At 41.4% G+C, this 21,652-nt stretch overlaps 1 protein-coding gene and 1 long non-coding RNA gene across 2 annotated transcripts; one reads left to right on the top strand and one right to left on the bottom strand.

Annotated features, from left to right (window-relative positions):
- Window positions 1-2,782: 2,782 nt before the first annotated feature.
- LOC118493428 lies at window positions 2,783-5,585 on the bottom strand. The gene is made up of 3 exons (XR_004895379.1): window positions 5,526-5,585; window positions 2,944-3,014; window positions 2,783-2,821 (listed from the first exon to the last, which is right to left on the bottom strand). It is a non-coding gene; the product is annotated as an uncharacterized LOC118493428 (long non-coding RNA).
- Window positions 4,779-21,374, top strand: mfsd2ab (major facilitator superfamily domain containing 2ab). The gene is made up of 14 exons (XM_031287127.2): window positions 4,779-5,050; window positions 7,713-7,838; window positions 9,028-9,152; window positions 13,990-14,113; window positions 14,710-14,788; window positions 14,897-15,072; window positions 15,218-15,308; window positions 15,871-15,989; window positions 16,183-16,266; window positions 18,124-18,207; window positions 18,325-18,437; window positions 18,526-18,669; window positions 19,071-19,247; window positions 19,343-21,374. The coding sequence occupies exons 1-14, from the start codon at window positions 4,961-4,963 to the stop codon at window positions 19,395-19,397; spliced, it is 1,587 nt and encodes a 528-aa protein (XP_031142987.1). The 5' UTR covers window positions 4,779-4,960; the 3' UTR covers window positions 19,398-21,374.
- The last annotated feature ends 278 nt before the right edge of the window (window positions 21,375-21,652 follow it).

Below are 21,652 nucleotides of genomic sequence, written 5' to 3'. Positions count from 1 at the left end.
CCCCCACACACACTGTGACCGCTCGCGCTCATTTAGTCACAGCGCCACAGGCCAAATACAAAACATTATTTCATCAATTTAAATATCTCTTCCAAGTTTCACCTGGGCTCACAGCTAGCTCCTTTGGGAATACACACCCAACTATTTCACATGCTTTTTTCAGTAGCGAAACTAAAAGAAATGGGACAGGTAAGGTGATCCATGAGAAAGTACCTTGTTGGATTCGGGTTAGGTCTCTCAGGGTGCAGAGTGCAGTGCATAGTCTTTGTCTTGTTGCAATAAAATGCAACAGAGTTTGGTTTCTAATCAGTTAGGACAAGTCCCCCTTGATTTACATGAACTTTGGGAGGAACAGCATATTCATTAGCCGTTAGCACACTGGGTGTATCTACTTACAAGCAATAAGATGCAGCTTGTTTCTGGCTGAGATGCTCAAAGAAATGCTTAAATGGTAAGCTGTGTGAAAATGGGGTGACAATTACAGGGCAAGGGTAAATGCCCCAATATAACAGTTGCACAAGTAAAGAAGTCACAAAGTCAGTCAACTGACTCAGTAAAGTTTGCTTTACAGCAATACTCATCTGAAGTTTGTCCAAAAGAGTTACCATTAGCTACTGGTCATACCGACCAAGATGGGCTGTAGCTGGTGTGTTGAACCAAGTGTGTTTCATTGCTGAATTTGACTTTTCATTTGTATAAGAAATATTTCTTTTTTTTAAACGTACGGTATTTGGGTGACCTTCACTGATATTAGGCAGTTTCTCTTTATTTATTATTACAAATTATGTTGTGATTTATGCATCAGTGTATCAGTGATGTTTCCCTCCTGTGACTTTATTTTTCAGCCTGGTCTCACAGAATTCTGTGAAATGATCACAAACTGTTGAGAGCGCATTACGTGGTGGTGGGACGGAATGTGTGAAAATTCCGTGTTGCCACCACGGAAAACAATGCCAAAGTAAAGGCAATGAGAAGATGACGTGGCATAAAGAGCGACTACGGTAGCGAGTAGTATGAAAGGCCGAAAATCCGCGTAAGGAGGTTGGTTGGGGTGGAGGATGGGTCAAACAACACAGGACTTTCACCCAGGAGACCGGGGATCGTGTCCCGCGTGTCAGGATTCTGAAACCCAACCGTCCCGTTGTTCTTTTCCTAAACTCAACCCGTCCGCTGTATACGGCCGTCCCGTTCCTCTTTTCCTAAACGCAAACCGTTGTTGTCCCGCCCACCCACAACCTTTTCCTTAACTTAAGGGGCTGTGTTAATTTCACGGAATTCTTCCATGGGCCCATCACGGAATTTTCAGCGATTCTGTGACACTGCCACAGATTTTGAGCTAAGTTCATTTCACGGAATTCTGTGAGATCAGGTTGTTATTTTTATTACACTATGCTGCCTTATTTCTTTATTCCTCCTGAAACTGGACATCAACCTCTGTCTGTCAGTCTTGCAACAGTCCTTCCTCCCGTACGAAATGAGCCTTATAGACAGACAATATTGCCATTGGCAGATAGTCATATTTCAACATGCACGCATACACTTTCCAACAGACCAGTAACTCTTTGCTCCGGAGACATTACAACACATCCTTTAAGTGTACTGAAATGAACTCAAAGTTGAGCAAAAAACAGTCAGAGTGTGGAGACAGAGATGAGTGAGTCTGAAGTAGTTGGACAGCATTTTGAAACATTTGTGTAACCGTTGCAGAGTAAAGCGGAAGAGACCTCCCCCCAAAAAGCTAAACATTGCATGCAAAGGTTATCTGCTTGGATGTAGTTTAAATTGTATAACTGTTTAATACACACGTTGGGCTATTTGTTTTCCACAGTGATACTGTCACCTAAATTTACCAACACAACTTCAGCTGGGCCATAACGTCTTATCTAATCTGCAGCATGTTGACACACATTGATTTGTCCGTACCATTACGGACACACACCACCTGTGCGTCTGGTCTGAACTTGAATGTACGGTTGGCAAGGTCAGGGTTCAACTATCACAAGTTCAATAATGCAGCTGGGAGAGATCCTTTAGATGTGTGTGTGTGTGTGTGTGTGTGTGTAAACAAATAGGTGCATACGCATTCAGCAGAGATAAAGCTGCATTGTTAATGTATGTTTAATCTAGGGGAGGCGGCAGGCGTGTGGGCTCCTACCTGTGTGAGGCCTGCTGAAGTGGGTGTGAGGGTGGAAAGACTGTGTGCATGCATAGCCATAGGTAAACATCGCAAATATCTATACATCTTCTGCAATCCAGAGGTTCCTTTCCTACCACCGGACACAAAGGTGAGTATTCAAACTAGTGGTGGTGTGTGTATACTGCATATGTATGCTGTTGGTATGTGTGCTCAGCTAAAATGGGAACATATATATGTACAGCCACTCGCCAGAGCAGTCGACAGTTTGCAAATAAAGACTGGAGAGTGTTAAACTTTTAGACAGCGAGCAGGCAACCTTTATCTAGCCGCATGAGATCAGTTGTTGTTTGTTCTGCCACACCTGAGGGCTCTTGCGCATCTGTTTATTTATCAGCCAAGCTATATTAAAAGATGTTAAAACGGTCTCTTTTGAACCGTCTTCATTGATGGTCAGTACAGAGGAAGGTGGCTACAGTATGAACTAGAGCATGACTGACCAGAGATAGCAGATGCACGCACGCACGCACGCACGCACGCACGCACACACACACACACACACACACACACACACACACACACACACACACACACACACACACACACAGAGGAGCCACTTATTTTCCAAAATACACAATTCATGCAAAAAAATTGTTTCTCCAGGTACAGTGAATCAGCATCTGGATGCTGGAAGTTGGAAAATAAAGACACCCAGGTGAACTCAGAGAAAGAGGGCCGTACAGATGGATCATTTCAACACATCGTCTGAAGAAATGCTACACTGATCAGGCATCGTCCTCACGTCCTACCTTCTCCACACTGATGATCTTGCCCACCCTGATGTCCACTCTGGAGGGGTCCAGCTCGTCATCCTCTCCTCCTGAACACACACACACACACACACACACACACACACACACACACAGAGGAGCCACTTATTTTCCAAAATACGCAATTCATGCAAAAAAAAGTGTTTGTAACATTTGTGCCCTGAATTGAATTGTAGGAAATTTAGGTCATAAATGTTGGTTACAATCTGAACATCTGCGAGTACAATCTGAACATCTGCAAGTATTTTCTAAATATCATTTTGCAACTCAGGAAAATATATTTTGGGCTATGTTTGTATAATTTAAACTTATCTCTGAAGCATAGTTTAGACTTTGTACTGTCTAGTTCAGTGGTTCCCAACCTGGGGTCCGGGCATCCCTCAGGGGGCGGCAAAGATCACAGGGGGGGCGCAAGTCTTTATCTGGTTTGAGGTTGAGGTAAAAAAAAAAAATATTTGCAAATTATGATAATACACTAGAATATATAATTTATACAAAAGTCTGTATAAAAACTATGTATTTTTGTTCTTGCTTAAACTTGTAGGCTGGCTACTTAGTAGGCCAAACCTCCGGGACCGCTTAACCTGTGGCCCTTGCTGTCATCAGGTCAGCTGCTAGCTGCTATCACCCTCGTTTTTCCTACCACCACGGCATCACTATTTTATGAATGATACATGGCGGAGAAAGGTAAAAGTGCTGATAACTCCTCTGTATCAAAAAAGAAAGTAAGGCTCTATCTTGAGAGTTACCTCCACTTCGGTTTCGGGAGGGGAGAGAGGAGCTCAGCTTTTCTTAGACATGAGTAGGGGGGGCGCCAAGGAAAAAAGGTTGGGAACCACTGGTCTAGTTTGTATTCCTAACAAGGACATTTAGTGCCAGCTGTGGTGAATATTGATTTTTGCAATATATTTACCATACAGCAGCAGGTGATCATTTTCCTAGGGACATTTCATTTTTTATTTCTTACCTTAAAATTATTTTTAGAATTACTTGAAATGTTTTTTGGTGAAAAATGCTTATAAATATACAGGGGAATATAGGAAAGATACAGAAGAATATATATTCACACTGATAAATACAGTATGATCTTTGTGTAACATGTTCACTTTTTGGATTTATTAATCAAAATGATAAATATGGATATCTAGGGATCCACTTTCAGGCCTCAATTGACCCTGTACACCAAAGATACAGGTTGAAGTTTGAAGATGTTTGTTGGAAACTGGGATGTTTCCAACAAACAAACGACACACTATAAACTATATCCTATTTTACACAGCCTATGTATAAAATAATAGCATGAAAGATGAGAGCAAGATAGGGGGAATTATATGGGAAATATATATATATATACATTAGGATATAAAAAATACGGTATCAACAAATGTGCCCAGGACCATATCCAAAATTGTAGAAATACAAAATAGCCTACTGATGCTATGCATTTTAAATATACTGAGCCTACAAAATAAAATCAGTCTACAAAACACCCACCATATATATGCATTCATGTAAAAGTAAGAGTTAGTGTAGCCTACGTTATAGGGATATTGGAACTGTATGTTTGTGTATAGATATGCAACATGTGACATTTTCACAGGAGATAAAGGCTACTTCTCATTTTGACCCTCAGGAACGTAAACAGTTGATATTAGTAAATTAATTACGAATTTCAGATGAAACAAATGTCTTCTGTGAGTTGATATCAGTGACTGTAAGAAGATCGCCTGACTATAGAGCGGACCCGCCTTCAGAGGGGCGGGGTGAAAGATGGGGTGAATGGCACGTTGAAAGAGGCGGGGAGCTCTAAAAATTACTACATCCACCCTTTCTGCCTTCACATCTTCTCAGTTTTCAAACAGATTGTAACGTTGGACCACGGCGATACCATTGGACGAGTTTCCTCAAAAATTATCGGAAGACCTGTTTGATATTTCTACATTTTTTTTCTGTCAAGTTCAACCAAGAAAACCAGCTATTCTGTTAAATTAACGTTATGGCAAAAGGAGAGGGAGGTGAACAATCCTCAAACGCCAGTTTATTGGAGAAACCGGTCAGCTCGGATGGTATCACGCTCGCCAAGAAGGTAAGTTTATTAGCTAGCTACTTAAATCAAAATTATGGTTTAACGACGGTTTCTTTTCTAAATCGCCTCACCAGACAGCACAAGACGAGAAAGTAGCTGTTCTTTACGGGAGTGTATCTTGAACATTTGATTGAATGGAGCACACCCCTGTAAAGTGACATTTCGAGGGACTGAGTCATGTAGCTAGGAGCGCATTATGACTCGTTGAATTATAAAGTGAATGAAATTATTATTAAACACATACATATTAAAAACATATAATATATTTTCAGTCAATAAATCAACACTACTTAATCTTCCAAACGTCAGGAAGCCCTTTAACCCTTCTCTGAGTAGCTATAACGTTATCAGGACACACAAAATTGCCTAAACCAAAGCTTTGGACGGTTAAATATAATAGTATGTTTAACACTAAGTCGTTATTTTGTTTGTAAGACTCTAATGAGAGATGTTTTCAGTGCACTCATTAACTTACCCCAGCCAGAGCTAAATTTAAATCCCAAAAACGTTAACGTTAGTCTTCTTTGGTAACGGCTGCCTTTCAGGTGTTCATGTTCATGGCATTTTATAGGCTATAAGCGTACGTTAGCTAGCTAGCTAAGTTAGCTCGTTAAATCAACCATATTTTGGAATTTCTCATTTGCATATGGTCTCATTGATAAACTGAAATTATTTACATGAACATTTGCAGCAACACTCTAAACTTCTCCAAAAACCACGGTATGGGTGTCGACAAATAACAATATGAGGTAACGTTCAAGGATGCATAGTTTATGTGTATTTAGTCAGTCGTCAAGGTTTATTGTGGTGCTGCGTTCAGGGGCTCATTGAATTAAAAAAAATCCCCGCTTAATTAGGTATTTCGAGTGCATTTTGGAGGATAATTTCCATATGTCCCACAGCGTTGAATGCAGCAGGAACACCTACCAAGGCGACGTGTCAGAGTCGGAGCAGGCAGAGGATCTAGTTCTATCATCTAGTTTTTTTCCCAGTTTTCGACATTTCCGTCATTGCTAGGACAATCTGTTTAGAGGTGTCAACATCTGTAATTTTAACGTTAATCAAAAACGGTTATGCTACCTTTCGAGTTTTTAATTTTTTTTTTTTTAAATATAATTAGGATGGGTAATGCAAAGAGTAGTGCTTTTAAAGTGGTTGGAAGCCGCTAGTGACATTAATACGCTGTCAATCGAACACATTTCTATGATAGTCTCATAATAACCCAATCACTAGTTTTAAAATGACACCGGCAAACGGCATTCACTGCAATGTCATTTTAAAACTAGTATGGGCACAGGGCAGAAGTAACAGATGCACACTGATAGAACAGGTGTAGGAGAAATTGTCCACAGTGAAAAAGAGTTGCACTCCTACACACTGTCAGGAAAATATGTCTTGATCATAGACCTTTTATCAGGCATAGACACATCTTTAGTTACCACACTACAGCGGTATAGTTTGAGGGGTAATGGTCATCACATGGTGGGGTCTATTTTGAACATTTACCTCCACGATCACTGTCACGGAGGCATAAATCACCAGGTGGTCCAACTGATGTTAATGCCAGCCATTGTGTTCAGTCACTAAAGTTTGAATAATTGCTTCTGTGTTTTGAGGACACAATGCTGGTTTCTCATTTCAGCCAGAGGCTAGGTTGGGTGTATCAACAACACAGAGGCAGGTTCATTCAGCAGCCACGGTAATGTTTTGTGTTGAGGTCTGATTTAAGATAAGGTCTGTCTCATGCATATCAGTGCCATGTACTAAGGAATGCTAACCCTGCAGTCCTTTTCACAAGCTGGTGATGCTCTCTTGAAACGTCTTTTCTCCTTTCTCTAGGCTATAACTTTCCCTCTTCCTCATTCAAAAACAGTGATGAAAATTTCCTTGACCAGCTGAACAGAGCACCAAACACAACCTTTTTATTGGTCAGGGAGGAGGGTGTGTTTTCCTCCCTCTGTGGGCAGGAGTGGTCAGAGCACTGGTCAAACTGGCAGGCACACATTGGCTATTAAGCCAGTTCAGGGCTGCTGCCAAAGTGCTGTCACTCTGTGTTTTGGTGAGTGTGACACCATGGTGTTGTCATCTGCACAGATCTGTGTTGCTATTAGAGGAGTTGTTTAGAGTCTGTCTGTTGAGGAAATTATAACGTCTACAGTGGAGCAAATGGAGAAGAATGAGCACTTGTTAGAAATCCAAGGGTTTCTTGTTTCCCAGTGGCTGTCTCTGACTTCTGCCAAATACGAGACATGATGGTTAGCTTCTTGCCAACTAAACTCTCACCTTCTAAGACTCTGGCGATTAAGAATTAAGGCCACATTCCTTATGAGGCACTATTGTTGTCTTAATCGGACTGGTGAGAAATCAGCGACACTGAAGATTAAATTGACCCCTCCTATAACTACAAGGGTAAGGCCATGTCAAAGCCTGAAAAGGTATGCGTGCAGCTGCAAATACTTTGCCTTTAAGACACTTTGTCCAAAAGTAGGTTGATGTTGAAAGAGTGATATACCTAAAGTTTCATTTCCATTCATTTCTTAGACATTACCTTCTCAGTAGAATTTCCATATCCTGGTTCCACTTTTAGAGTTACTGTAAATGCAAATTTTAATATGACTAACTGTGTTTCCCTCTTCTGTCCTTGTCCCCCCCCCCCCCCAAGCAGGAGCATAGGAACAGGTTGTCCGTCTGCAGCAAGATATGCTATGCCATCGGTGGAGCACCCTACCAGATCACAGGATGTGCCCTGGGATTTTTCCTGCAGATCTATCTGCTGGACGTAGCTCAGGTGAGTTGGTTGAGATTATTTCCATGATCACACTTGCCCAGACATTAGTGTCCCTTTCATACAGAACTAAATATAGCCCGCCCTGCTGCCCTTAAAGGACCAACTTACTGGGAATGGGAACACACATACTGATACATACATACTAACATACTGACGTACATACTAACAAAACGGTTCAGCCTGTTACCAAGACAGGCTCGGTAACAGGCTAAACTCTTTTGATTTGTATGCAAACCAGTTGAACCGGCATTGTCACTATCACACCTTCTGGCAGCCGACTTAAGCAACCTGTGCCAACTGCGTCATGGCACTAAATCCAACTTGTATTGCAAACAGTGTTGGGCGTTGCTAATTTAACTACTTTGTACTTACTACATGCTCTGTATGCAATACTGCGGGTGGCATTTACAGACTTGAGAACATGGAGTTGTACATGATCCTTCCTGTGCCCTTGATTCAACTCTCTTATAAGGGCACGTACAGGACTTTGTGACCGCCAAAGCTCGCCAACAAAGATGCGATTGTCCTGGAAAAATGAAGAGGCGGGAAACGCTTCTCTGTTGTTTCCATTATTGACTCCATGATGTGGCTTCGCTGTATCAAAACGCTTGTTCTGGAAAAATGTTGGGGAGGGGAAGGATGGTAGCACGATGAGGAGGGGCTCGCTTTAATGGGCTCTGACACTAATCTGAGGGTTAAGGCCAAAATGGCGTGTAAGTTAACTGGGCCTCCCAGGGTTTAGCTTTGTCCGGCTACCAAGATTGCTGATTAAGAGTCTATTGGGTGACACAGCATGGTGCAGATTGTACAGTCAGGAGTCAAGCATTCATCCTGGCTGGCTTCCAGTCAGGCTTGTCTCCCCTGCACAATAACCAGCAGACAGGCTGAGCTCCCAAGTGGCACCTTCACGATTTGACTTGATTCTTGTTGAGTGCTGTAAAGCTACACTGCTGACTCCTCCATCAAACAGTTTAAATTTGCAACCACAGGCTATGTATAGTTTGTCAGCTTGCTCATGACATTTAGCCTAGTATGGGTGGTGTAGTGGTGGACGTGTATGCCTGCTACTTTTGCTACTCTAAGGTAGCAAAGGGATTGAAAGTGTACCATCAATAAATTACCCACCATTGAAATTTGTGTGCTTTTAATGTCCCAGTTGCACTAATCTTTGTGTCTTCTCTTTTGGCAGCTGGATCCCTTCTATGCCTCCATCATCTTGTTTGTGGGCCGAGCATGGGACGCCATAACAGACCCCACGGTGGGCTTCCTGGTCTCCCGAAGCCCATGGACGCGCTTCGGACGCATGCTGCCCTGGTAAGTCTTACTCCCATGCTGGAACAAGCAAGCTACAGTCTGATACAGTTTGACTCGATGACAACGAGATCTACAGTAGACCATGGTCATTTTCTCCGGAGCAACTGCCTCCTCCAGCTGTAGTGTTGGAGTCTCTGCAAGACCATTTCCATTACCTTGTTGATGAAGCCCAGTTATGTCTCTAAAGCACTTATTGTTGTCGGAAACGCTTAAAGAGGGGCTGCCTATCAGCGTCATTGAGTCAGAGCTGTGAGTGGAAGTTACAGTGTTTGGTTGTGTTTGGGGGTGGGGCTATGGGAGGGAACTGAATTAACAGCGTCTTCTTTCAGGAGGGGTTACTTTAGGTCATGCTGATACATTACTGCTGCCACTTTGTCATAGCCCACACATCAGGCAACTGTGTGTATTCAAAAGCCCTCCCCCTTTCTTTCTCTCTCTCTCTCTCTCTCTCTCTCACACACGCACACACACAGGCTATAACTAAATCTCCTGAAAAATGCTTTTAGTTGGTTAAATGGTTAAGGCTGGACCCCTAAAGCCAAAAACAAAGACACTGAGCCTTTATTTTACCAGACAAATACGGGTAGTTCCTGCAGGTGCTAGTCACATTTCCCATAGCATGGCCTTTGGCAATCCATTGACAAATATAACTCCTGCCTGTTACCAAGACTACTGCTTACAGCAAGCACACCATGAAGACTTCCCATAGAGGTCTCGAAATCTCTGTATATTTGAATAGCGAGGTCATTTTCAGCTATTTGATATTTTGTATAATACTCTCATTTGTATAAATTGACCTTTTTGAGATTAACAACAAAACAACACCTTGTATTTTGTGTTGTTCCTTTCAGTTTGACCGGTACACTTTGCTTTGGCATCTTTTCTATGAAATCCCCTTGTGAAGAGCAAAATGAATGTTTAAATGTTGCGGTGGTGCATCATTGGCTGCGTGTGGCAGCTAGGCTGAGGGAGTGGGAGGCCTGTGGTGCTTCAGGCCTTTTTTTTTTTTTTTTTTATAGAAAGGTTACTGACCCCTTTTCTTTTCAGCTGTTTTCTCCCCCTCCTCCCCCCACCTCTACTTCTCAATCTCTGAGCAGCATACGTAGGTTTATGTCATACTGGGGGTCCCTGCATTGTCAAAATCTGCAGACGGTCCTGGAACTCTCGGTCCACTCATACTGTTATGTGAGAGAAGGACAGTGCGGTGTGTCAGTGGGAGCTGCTGGTTACGGAAGCCGCTGCCAGTCTCCTGTCAACGCAGAAGACATGTCAGAGCTGCTGTCCCTTGAGTGTTTCGGAACATGCAGTACCTCCATAATGTGATCAGACAAAAAGGTGACATCTTAAATGTCTGAGGGCATAGCAGGCTTTTTAAATGAGCACCACAGGGAGATGCACCACTCCCTCGCCTGCTTGATTAAAAACATCATCTCAATAATGTGTGTACCTTGTGTACGAAGGGGCACAACTGGGAGATGAACCCAGTCACTAAGGTCTCATGCGGCCCCCTCCTCCGTTCCCCGTTCCCCGAACACCTGCATAATTAATATAGACTACGAAGGAATGATCATCCTGTTCAGCTGTTGGGTAGCAGTTCTGTCAAGCTTTGGCAGGCACACGTGTGCAACATGTATTGAATGAAGTTCTTGATCTGACAGTTAAGATGGAGGTTTTATAACATGATGATCAAATGATCACCCCTCTGAAAAGTACAGTGCTGTAAATGATTTTTGCTATCAGGTGTACATAATTAACATTTTCAGCTTTTGCAACAGTTATTAATAAAAGCTATTAATGTCCACATAGTAGCCCCTGTGAACATTATAGTTAAGTCTTCTATGTTACGGGACCATATTGTGTCATCGATACACCTTAAATTACTTTTTATAATCAAAAAATAAATAATATCATGCATACTTTGAAAATTGTGTTAAAGAAAAAATATCTTGACTTAATGTTAATGCATACAGTTCCGTTGAATTAAGCTTAACAGAACTGTGCGGGAGGGGTAAGGTCAGTATATCATTCTTTAAATTTTTCTGCTAAAGCTAAGATGCAGGCGTTTGATCTCAAAAGTGGGTCATGATGGCGCTGCTTGTGCAAAGCGAGATGCACCTCGTCCAATTGTTGTCCGAGATCGGGTGTGGGTGGGTGGGGGGGGGGATTGTAGGAGCAACAAAGGATGGGGGAAATCATTGGAACGGTCAGTTTGGTTGTAAAGATGTGAGGAGATGGGTGCGGTGCAGGAGATCAGGGAGGAGGAGGCGGCAGTAGAAATGCAGCAGGAGTTGCTTCATCTTCATCAGGCTTCATGTGTAGGGAGTGGGGGAGGGGAGAGGAGTCAGGCTAGCTTGTCATTGGTCCAGCCCACAACACACCACACATGTGAGCCAATGAGGTCTCAGCTTTCAGCTGCGAATGGCCCTGGTAGGAGTTTTAAAGACTGGCTGAGGAAGTCTAAGAGTTAACTACAGTTCAAGTTGCGGAGCAGTAGTAGAACAAGTCGTACTGTTGCTGCAGAGCCACTGGAGTAGTCACTAGTGAAATTCTGCAGGCTTCCTGCTATTCCCTAAACACACATTTAAATGAATTTCTTTGGACATTGGCTGTTAAGTATCTAGAGTTTAGACTTTAACAAATACTGGCTTACGTACTTACTTACTTACTGACATACCGACTGCCTAATATGAATTTTAATATTGATTCAAAAGTGCTTAAGGTTAGGAAGTGGATGTTTTTACCTTAGCATTGATTTTAAGGTTTTGTTTCCCATACATTTCATGTACTGTAAAATCATGATTTAGTTTTAAAAATTTTCGGATTTCCTAAGTCTTCTCAGTGCATGTAAACATGACGTCAAGGCCTCAAAACCAGAATCAAATCTAGAGAATTGGCTTGTTTTATTACAGCTTAATGATTGAGAACGCTTTTGCACAGTTAATATAGGCACCAGACTAAAATCTGCCACCTGCTTAGTCAACTTGCTGAGATAAAATCACCCCTCCCTAGTCAGCACGGCTATTTCAGATGACATTTAATTCTAGGAGGGGACACAGCACTGTACGTGGATGGCATACTGTGTCACTGCACTGCTGCAAGCACAGTGCAAGTCTTGACTTGGCCTTTCTTTTGAGAACAGCATACACTGAAAAAAAGAAGCCGCAAAAGATGGCACTTGAAAGTCGATTTAAAAAAAATCTGATTCTGTCTTTTTATTTATTTTTTTTGCTACCACAGCTTGTTTCATCCATGTTGTAGGATGTCTGCATGGGGCTAAATAGTTCAAGTAAAGCTGTTTTTACTGATAGACACACTTCAGTTAGGTCAAATCAAGTCCCATTCCTAATTTGGTAGGTGTTTGTGCCATTTAGCACAGAGGAAATATGCTTAAAAACCCCATTCCCACGTGTTTTATAGGGATGGGAATCACCAGAGGCCTCACAGTAACTTATCACAATAGGATATTATTGCGATTTGAAACATATTGCAATTTATTACCTTTTTTCCAACTTTTTTTTTCCCAATTTCAAATGATGTCCCCAAAAGGAAACTTTGTCAACATCTGTTTTATCTAAAAAGATAAATATCTCTGTTTGTTCATCCCACTTCAGTTTTCTTTCTGCAAAATGGGATTGTCAAGCAGACAGACAGACCAACACATGTATAAAAAAAAGATCGATACTTGGCATCTGTGTATCGATACAGTATTGCCACGGAAAATATCGTACTATGCATATACTATGCTGTATCAATTCCCCCCCCCCCCCCCACACCCCTAGTGTTTTATCATCTCCAGACAAAATATCTGCTTTAACCTGCTGACCACTCTGGCCCACTCCCACAGTGACTTCAGGCGAGTGTACAGTTAATCGCATTACATGGGCGAGAGAGTCTGCTGAATGCTGCTCCTCTTGACTCTACTCTCTTTAAAGCACATACATTGTTCATCAAAGTTTGGCTGTAAAAAGTTGGATCGGTGGCGAGTCTGCAGTGAAGCTGTTCAGCCGCCGAGCACTTTGATTGGATATTAGCCCGTGCCATGGCGAGAAGTTAGGTCATTTTTATTTATATATACTATGACAACTGCTTTCTGTTTTGTTGTATCCCATAGTGACGTGTGACTTAATTGCCTGTCTGATGAGGATGAATCAACCGACACAGTAGTGATTTCCGTAGATTTCCACTAGCCAGACTCTTATTTCCAGAGGTGTGGCTGCTCTCAATATATCCTACTGGAGAGAGTCGATCTAACCATAGGGGGAAGGAAGTGACTAAACTTCCTCTTAAAATGATGTCATGGTGCGCATTTACGGGATGTCAGACGGAGATGGAGGAGGAAAGGATGACACAGATGTGGGTCATGATGGCGCTGCTTGTGCAAAGACTAAAATGACATGTTCTTATTTGTATGAACATTTTCACATCCGTAGAATTGCCTCATTGAACCATTTTTCATGTGACAAAGTGTTCAGTCATTTGCAAACGAAAAAAACAAGAGCAAGTTTAGTTTGGCAGCATTCCCCGGTGTTACATCCTCCCGTAACCCTCCAGCTCATCCACAAGCTCAACCTGTTCCATGCACATGAACACCAGGAATACTGCGTCCCTGTTAACCAAACACTGCTGACCTGAGGAAGGGTTGGCACTAGTTGAATGAAAGCCCCACTTAAATGGCAACACAACTTGTTATGTAATGAGTGTCCCCTCTCTTCATAAAGGCTGATAATTGGTTACAGAGTGAGAGCGTTTCACGCTCGAGTAGGATCACGTGTTCATCCACTGATGTTGTTGTCTCTTCTCCTTCCCCTCCCCTACTCTTCCTTTTGTCCATATGAAGGATCGTGCTCTCCACCCCTTTGGCTGTGATTTCCTATTTCCTCATATGGTACGTTCCTCCCTTTGAGAACGGCAAAGTCATCTGGTACCTTGTCTTCTACTGCATCTTCCAGACCCTTCAAACTGTGAGTACCAACACTCGTGTCCACGCAGACCCTCCCAGTGACTACTCAGTTGTTCCATATGTGCAATTACAGGGTCATATCATAGAAAACGGCTCTTGTGTTACAAAAACTGATGAGAAGAAACCCCCCCCCCCCCGAATGAATTATGAAATGAGTTTAATTAGTTAATTATGACATATTATTATGACAAAATGTTATGAAGGTTATTGTGGGGTCAGTTTAAAGTAACCTCACATGTTTTTTTTTTCAAACTGATTTGAGCAACGCAAAATGTAGCAATCTTTCCAAAATATATCTTTTTTTTTTTTTTTTTTTTTTTTTAAACCTAGCATTTTCTTTGTTAGGGAATATTCAAATTGTGCAATCATTTGAAAGGATTCACTTTCATTCAAGGAACAGTTTGCTCAAAATGTCAATCTGAGACTTGTATCAAACTCATCCAACTTTCTAGCAGAATGCGATGAAATACGTTTCCCAAAGTGGTGAACAATGACTTTAGCTTTCTTTACTTCTCTGCATTAACCAATAGTGAAATTAAGAGCTGCATTCATTTATTTTTTTTTCTCACCTTGTTACTCTTTTCTATTACAAATCAGTGCTTCCATGTGCCATACTCTGCACTCACCATGTTCATCAGCTCAGAGCAGAAGGACAGAGACTCGGCCACCGCGTACAGTGAGTATCCTAGTCAAATGATTAGTTTTTGAAACTAATCTCCTGACAGAAAAGACAAGTCTAGTGTGGCACCTCCTCAGTGACTAAACTAAACTTTCCTCCAATCAGGGATGACGGTGGAGGTTCTGGGGACTGTTCTCGGTACAGCTATCCAGGGCCAGATCGTGGGTATGGCGAACGCTCCCTGCCTCCCAGGACCGCACGACATTGTGACGAACCTGAGCAACTCCTCAGTGTCTTTCGGACTCAATAACTCCGAGCCTGTCATTTCCCTGGATCACACGGTAAACAAGCTTAGCTGTTAGTCATATGTTTGACAGTGAAGGCTAATAACAAACGTGTTCTGTTTACTGTTCAAACAACAAGAACTGATGGGAAGAACTAAAGTCAAAAGTGTCGTCCTTTCCTTCTCTTGTTCCTTCCTTACAGAAAACGGCCTACATGATTGCCTCTGGTGTCATCTGCATTATCTACGTCCTCTGTGCTATTGTGGTTTTCTTCGGTGTGAGAGAGCAAAAAGGTAAGGCATTAATCTCGCTATCAAACTGGCTCCGTCCTGCAATTTAGATGCCATTATCCACTCGTTTGATTGCCTCATCATTTTGACTTGCATTCAAAGCCAAAATGCATGCCTTTTAAGTTGCACTATATATATATATATATATATATATATATATATATATATATATATATATATATATATATATATATATATATATATATATATATATATATATATATATATATATATATATATAATAGGCCGATCCCATTTTGGTTTTGGGTAACTGTGAATCAATTCTTTTGTGTGAATCTTGTTTAGTTCGGTGAGCTCGAGTTCATGGCTTTCGGTCGCTATTTAAACATCCCAAAAACATCAGTTTCTCGGGTTTAACCTCCTGATTGGATGTACAGTACATACACTGTTTTGTGACAGAACTGTTATTGACATTTCCTCTCTAGTCCAATAGGGGCAGTTGTAGCTGTTTGCCCCAAAGGCCTCTCCTTGTGTAAAATGAACTGTAATTTGTGGATGTAATTTTGCATCTGTGCTCATCCTTTCCTATGTTTCCTCTTTCCAGAGTCTTGTCGTCCCAGGTCAGAGCCCATGGGTTTCTTCCAGGGGATTAAGCTGGTGATGGGACATGGACCGTACGCCAAACTGGTCATGGTCTTCCTCTTTACCTCGCTAGGTTTCATGGTGCGTATAAACACACACACACACACACACACACACACACACACACACACACACACACACACACACACACACACACACACATAATTTGACTATGAGGTTAGTTAGTATGTCTACAGTATGTTTGTGCTCCCAGCCAGAGTTTACGTGGCGCCTGTGAGTTACACTGAGTGACACTCTGTGCTTGGTCCCACAGCTCCTGGAGGGCAACTTTGCCCTGTTCTGCAGCTCCACACTGGGCTTCAGAAACGACTTTCAGAATATCCTGCTGGTCATCATGGTGAGTACACACACACACACACACACACACACACACACACACACACACACACACAGGTGGCATTTTCAAACATTCAGACAGATAGGCAGCTGTTCCCATCAACTGTTCTCCCAGCAATGACCACATTTCCTTCAGCTTATGAAACATTGAGCAGCCCATTTGTGTGGAATAAGTTAAGCTATACAACAGCTTCAGAGTGCAGACAAAAGCTTCCCTCCCAGGGTGAACACATAAATTGTCTTCAGTTACAAGGCTGGTCTGTACTTGGTCAGAAAGCAGTGTCTCCTGGCTGCCCATTTCCATGATGAGTGACCCCTCTGCCTGAATGCCATCCCATTCCCACAGACTGTAAAGGAGCCACATTTGATTATCCTCTCTCGTTTATCTCTCTTGACCTCACTTGAATTTTTTTTGTTTCTTTTATCAAAGAATGACTTCAGATCCTGACAGGCATTAAAGCCATTTAATCCATAGATTAAAGTGCCTTCTGTAGCACGCACAGCAGAAAGAAAGTACTGGTTAGAGAGGTTGAAAAGATTACGTTCTAGCTTTGATCCTTCACTTTATGGAAAGGATTATGGAGTCAAGGCAGTCACCTTTTGTTAAAGTACATCTATTCAGTGGAAATATTTTTCAGAGGCTTCAACAGTGTGAGCTTCTGACATAAACTGCTCCATAATCAGCACTAAGTGATCCTAATCCTCACCTTCAGTAATTTGGGAACTCAGCTCTTATGAGCACAAAGATACATCCAAACTAAACCAATCGCACTATAAGGACTCAAACTGGTTGTCAGTTACTGACTTGACACAGTAAAGGTCAAATGTAATGAAACGGAGAGTCGCTACAAACAAGAAGAGCCTTGTGTGTCCTCTTTTGTGAGGCACGTTGCAGAAAGCATGCTGTGTGGTACATTGTTCTGTAGCTTTGCAAATCAACTCACTTTCAAGGGCTGGACAGCGTTTGTTTAAGGAGTAGTCGTGTCGTGCTACTCCCTTCCATTTGGCAGGAATACACTGTATACACTGTGTAAAACGTTTAGAAGATAGCCAAATTGATAATTATGTTTGCTTTTTGAGGAAAAGGCTGATAAGGCTCATTGAGGAGAGGTCAGTGTCTGTGCAAGGAAGTGGCACGGACTGGCGGTTTTGAAGATGAAGTTCAGACTCCGTTTAAGTGCACACGTACTGCTGATGCAACAAAAAAAAAGAAAAAATAGGAAGGAAATAAAGCAGTTTACTCATAGTGAGAAACCACATTAAACAGCTTTGAAGACCACAAATGATATCACACCTAACGTGTGTAACACGTCTGTGCAGTGCAGCGAGATTTTCTGATGGTTATCACTCATAACCATAAGAAAAGGTGGGAAAATACTGTTGCACCACCGTTGTTATCTTGACCTTAGTCAAACACGGAGGGGTCGGAGGCCAAACTGATCTAAGCTTCCCCCCCCCCGTAGAGTCATAGGATGACCCCTGTGGAATTTTGCATCACATTGAGCTCAAATGTGTTTTGGGAAGAGCCATAGAAACCATATTGTCTTCCATCTTCACTGTTGTGTTGGGCAGGCATGAGAGGTCAAATGTGCTTCTGCATCAGCACGCTTCAAGTCATGGCCAAGCCAAACGGAAGCCGAAGCATTTCAGAAATGCATCCAAGTTCATGCGTCTTTACTCTTACGTTATGCTGCACAGAGGGTCTTCCCTTCTGCAAAACCATGTTAACCTGTAATATCCAGCCTCGAATGGAATTTACCTCAACATCCGAGAGCTTTGTCTATTTATGTGTCGAAACAAAAACAGCTGTTAAACCAGGCTTTAAATGTTTTTTTTTTTTTTTTTTTTCCCCTCTCAGCTCTCCGCTACTCTTGCCATCCCGTTCTGGCAGTGGTTCCTGACTCGCTTTGGAAAAAAGACAGCGGTTTTCACTGGCTCCTTGGTAAGGCCCAAACACCACTTAAGTGATATTCTAGGAGTTGCAGGAAAACAGCTCTGGTGTCATTAAGCGACTTGTTTTTAGGAAGTAAATCTCTGAATGTGTTTGTGTTCTTTATAGTCTGTGGTTCCCTTCATGATCCTGGTGGTGTGTGTTAAGAGTAACCTGATCGTCACCTACATTGTCTCCTTTGCTGCCGGGGTGGGAGTGGCTGCAGCCTTCCTGCTGCCCTGGTAAGACTCTTTTCATTTTTGGGGGGCTTTTTCATGTTTTCTTATATAAATAAAACCAATTGTGACTCTAACATTTCGTGTTTTTCAGGTCTATGCTGCCCGATGTTGTCGATGATTTCCAAGTGCAGAACCCTAACTCCACCGGCCACGAAGCTCTCTTTTATTCGTTCTACGTCTTCTTCACCAAGTTTGCCTCTGGAGTCTCCCTTGGCATTTCCACTCTCAGTTTAGAGTAAGTATTTACTTAAATATGCACACACACAACCTATATTCTGAATCAATTAAATGTGTTTTTTTTGATGTTGTTTAATTAGGTTTTTATCCAAAAAACTGGGACACAATGAAAAAAATTAAGTGAGGCTAAGCCAAATCTCACAGTACCCAAATCCCACATCAAAGCAAGGAATTCCTTTTGCTTTCATTAGATTAAGTACAGTTGTGTGTGTGTGTGTGTGTGTGGACTGACAGTGTTGTCTTTGATCAGCGATTTGGTGCAAATTTTGCCCTTACATCAAGATCTTGGCTTTATTTTAAAAATGGAATACTATAGCAGATGTGTGCCTCAGCATGAATGCTCTGCAATGCATGAAGATGTAAAATTCTTCTCTTTTTTTCATTCTGTTTCTTTTTCAGTTTTGCAGGCTACATCAGTAGAGGCTGCTCTCAACCAGAGGAAGTGGATATAACGTTGAAAGTGCTGGTCTCCGCCGCCCCCATAGCTCTCATCATGATCGGCCTGATCATATTGTACTCGTATCCAATCACTGAGGAGAGGAGGCAAGGCAATCGCAAACTGCTACAGGAACAGAGGTAAGACTTGTTGATTGAAATGCCTTTCTTGTGTTTGTGTGCGTGACGGTGAAGAAGCAAAACTCCAACTGAAGAGGCTCTTTATTTTCCTGCAGGGACAACGAGGCAGATTCAGACACGGACTCGACAGAAATGGCCAACGTGGTCTAGCACAGAGACCTGAGGACCATTCGGGTTATCGACTGGCACTTTGCACTGGGCGGGACCAACTTACCTGGGACCGTCGGATCATACAGACACTGCCTTGTCCAATCACGCTGCTGCTGTTCCACGTTGACAAAACCTTTGACTCAAAAGTGTCATTGCGTCAGGCCCGCTGAGGCCATTCTAAAAACAACTTACTCTTCTGTATTTTGTGACTTTTTCCCAGCAAAATTCACTCTCCTCTTTTGTTCAGTCAGATCTCAAAAGCCTTACTTTTTGTAAAACATAGGAGTACTGTGGAAAACTCTTTTTTTTTTTTTTTTTTTTTTATTTTATTTAAAGGTTGGCCTTGTTCTTCGTTGAAATTGCACAAAACTATGAACTGTAATGGGAGCCTGCTTTGTCAGTGCTGCCATTTATTGGTGCTGCTCGCTGGAGCTGAACAGTTTCCATCCTTGTACATCCCACATGGAGCATTAATGATCTTGAGCACTGCGCTAAAGACAACTTTATAACTCTGAGATGTGTCGTGAGAAACTTGAACAAACAGTGAGAACGCCTTAATATCAGCCCCGTTTTAGGGATAAAAATTCAAAACTTAAAAATAAACTGACACTTGCTCTTGAGTAATTTACTTGGTGCATATTCTGAACGTGTTTAAATGTGTTTTGGAATTTTATAATTAATCCTCAGTTTACTGAAACCAGTCAGCCAGTTTCCATCTCATTCCCAACCCACTGGCTTTTTGTCTTTTTTTTTTTTTTAATATATAAGAAGCTGTCATAATGTGATGTATGAACTGAACGAGTAGCTGGACAATTACAGCTTTGCTCTGAAAAGTTTGTTTTGGTTCCCCATCGTAGTACTGAAACCACTACAATATTAAAAACAGTTAGTTTGTAATTCAATTATCTACATGATCCTTTTATAGGACGGCTACTGAAAACGAGAAAAGCTTCTTTTTTTTCCCCTAAATGATTTCATTTTCTTAATACTGAGCAAAATTGACTACAGCCTATACTGATGGTAATAAGTGATAGTGATACCATTATTTATATATTTGTTAGTTTTGATTTTACTGCTTTTGAATTCATGTTTGCTGAAAAGTAATTCCTCTTGCAGTATTTAAATATATTTAAGGCCTTGTGAGGTTCCAACTGAATTACAAGTTTCAAAATGAGGAAACTGGGGTACGAGTCAAATTTTAAAACATTCATAAGCTTTTTAATGCATGCTGCCAACGCTACTATCTTTGCACCATATGCATTCGAAAAGGGAAGCACATAATTGTGGGGAAAGAGACTGGAAGATGGGGGAGTGAACTCGTTGTAGGTTTCCCTTGTGTGTTTTTGGAATGTTAATTCTTTGTATATACGTGTGTTTATTGAAGAAACAACCAGGATGCTTTGTGATCATCTCAATCCCTGTCACGAAAGTGTGGATTGACATATTTCATATCTAATGATATGGAAATGTGTACATACAGTGTCATATGTTATACATACTGTTACATATTTAACATGTTGTTCTGTGTTTGCCAATGTGAAAATGTTCATATTTCATTTAATTTTTGTTTTGTTTTTCTCTATAGAGGTCCTTAACATCTCTATTAGAGGATACTGTACATGCTAACACAGTGGAATTTTTCACCCACTAACCCTGTAATAATTGTACATCATGTAAATCTCATCCTGTTTTATTTTGCCAGTGTTTTGTCTTTTATGGCTCTGTCAGTGAACTTCCCTCATGACTCTTGAGGCTGTAGCCAAATGTGTGAGCTTTAATCTCACAGGGACACACAGAAGCCTTGTGTACATGCCTCCTGTGCATTTTGTATATATTGTATGTAAAACCTGTATATTTCTTTGATATTTGTGGCTGTGTAATGGACGTATGTACACTGTACTGTAGTTATTTAAGAAAAGAGTGTTAAGATTGAAAAAGATATTGTTAATAAATACTAATTGATAAGTGTACTGTGAACAAGCTGTCAACATTTCTTTACTTGAAACAACTATGTAACAAGCTTGAGCCAATTTAAACAAGAACAAACATGAAGAGATTTTCAATGTATAATTAGCCATAACCCAATGCATACTGAACAGAGAATAATATAATTCTTATGATTTTAGAAGCTTCTCGTATACTCTGTCTTCAAAACATTGGAAACTCTCATCAAAGGTAACGAGCAGGTTGTGAGAGCAGCAGCAATAATTATTAAATGATCTGGTTCAAAGACAATATAAACATTAAATTAAAGA

This window comes from Sander lucioperca, chromosome 16 (assembly GCF_008315115.2).
Source record: "Sander lucioperca isolate FBNREF2018 chromosome 16, SLUC_FBN_1.2, whole genome shotgun sequence".
NCBI lineage: Eukaryota > Metazoa > Chordata > Actinopteri > Perciformes > Percidae > Sander > Sander lucioperca.
This window is presented reverse-complemented; position numbering and strand designations above follow the sequence as displayed.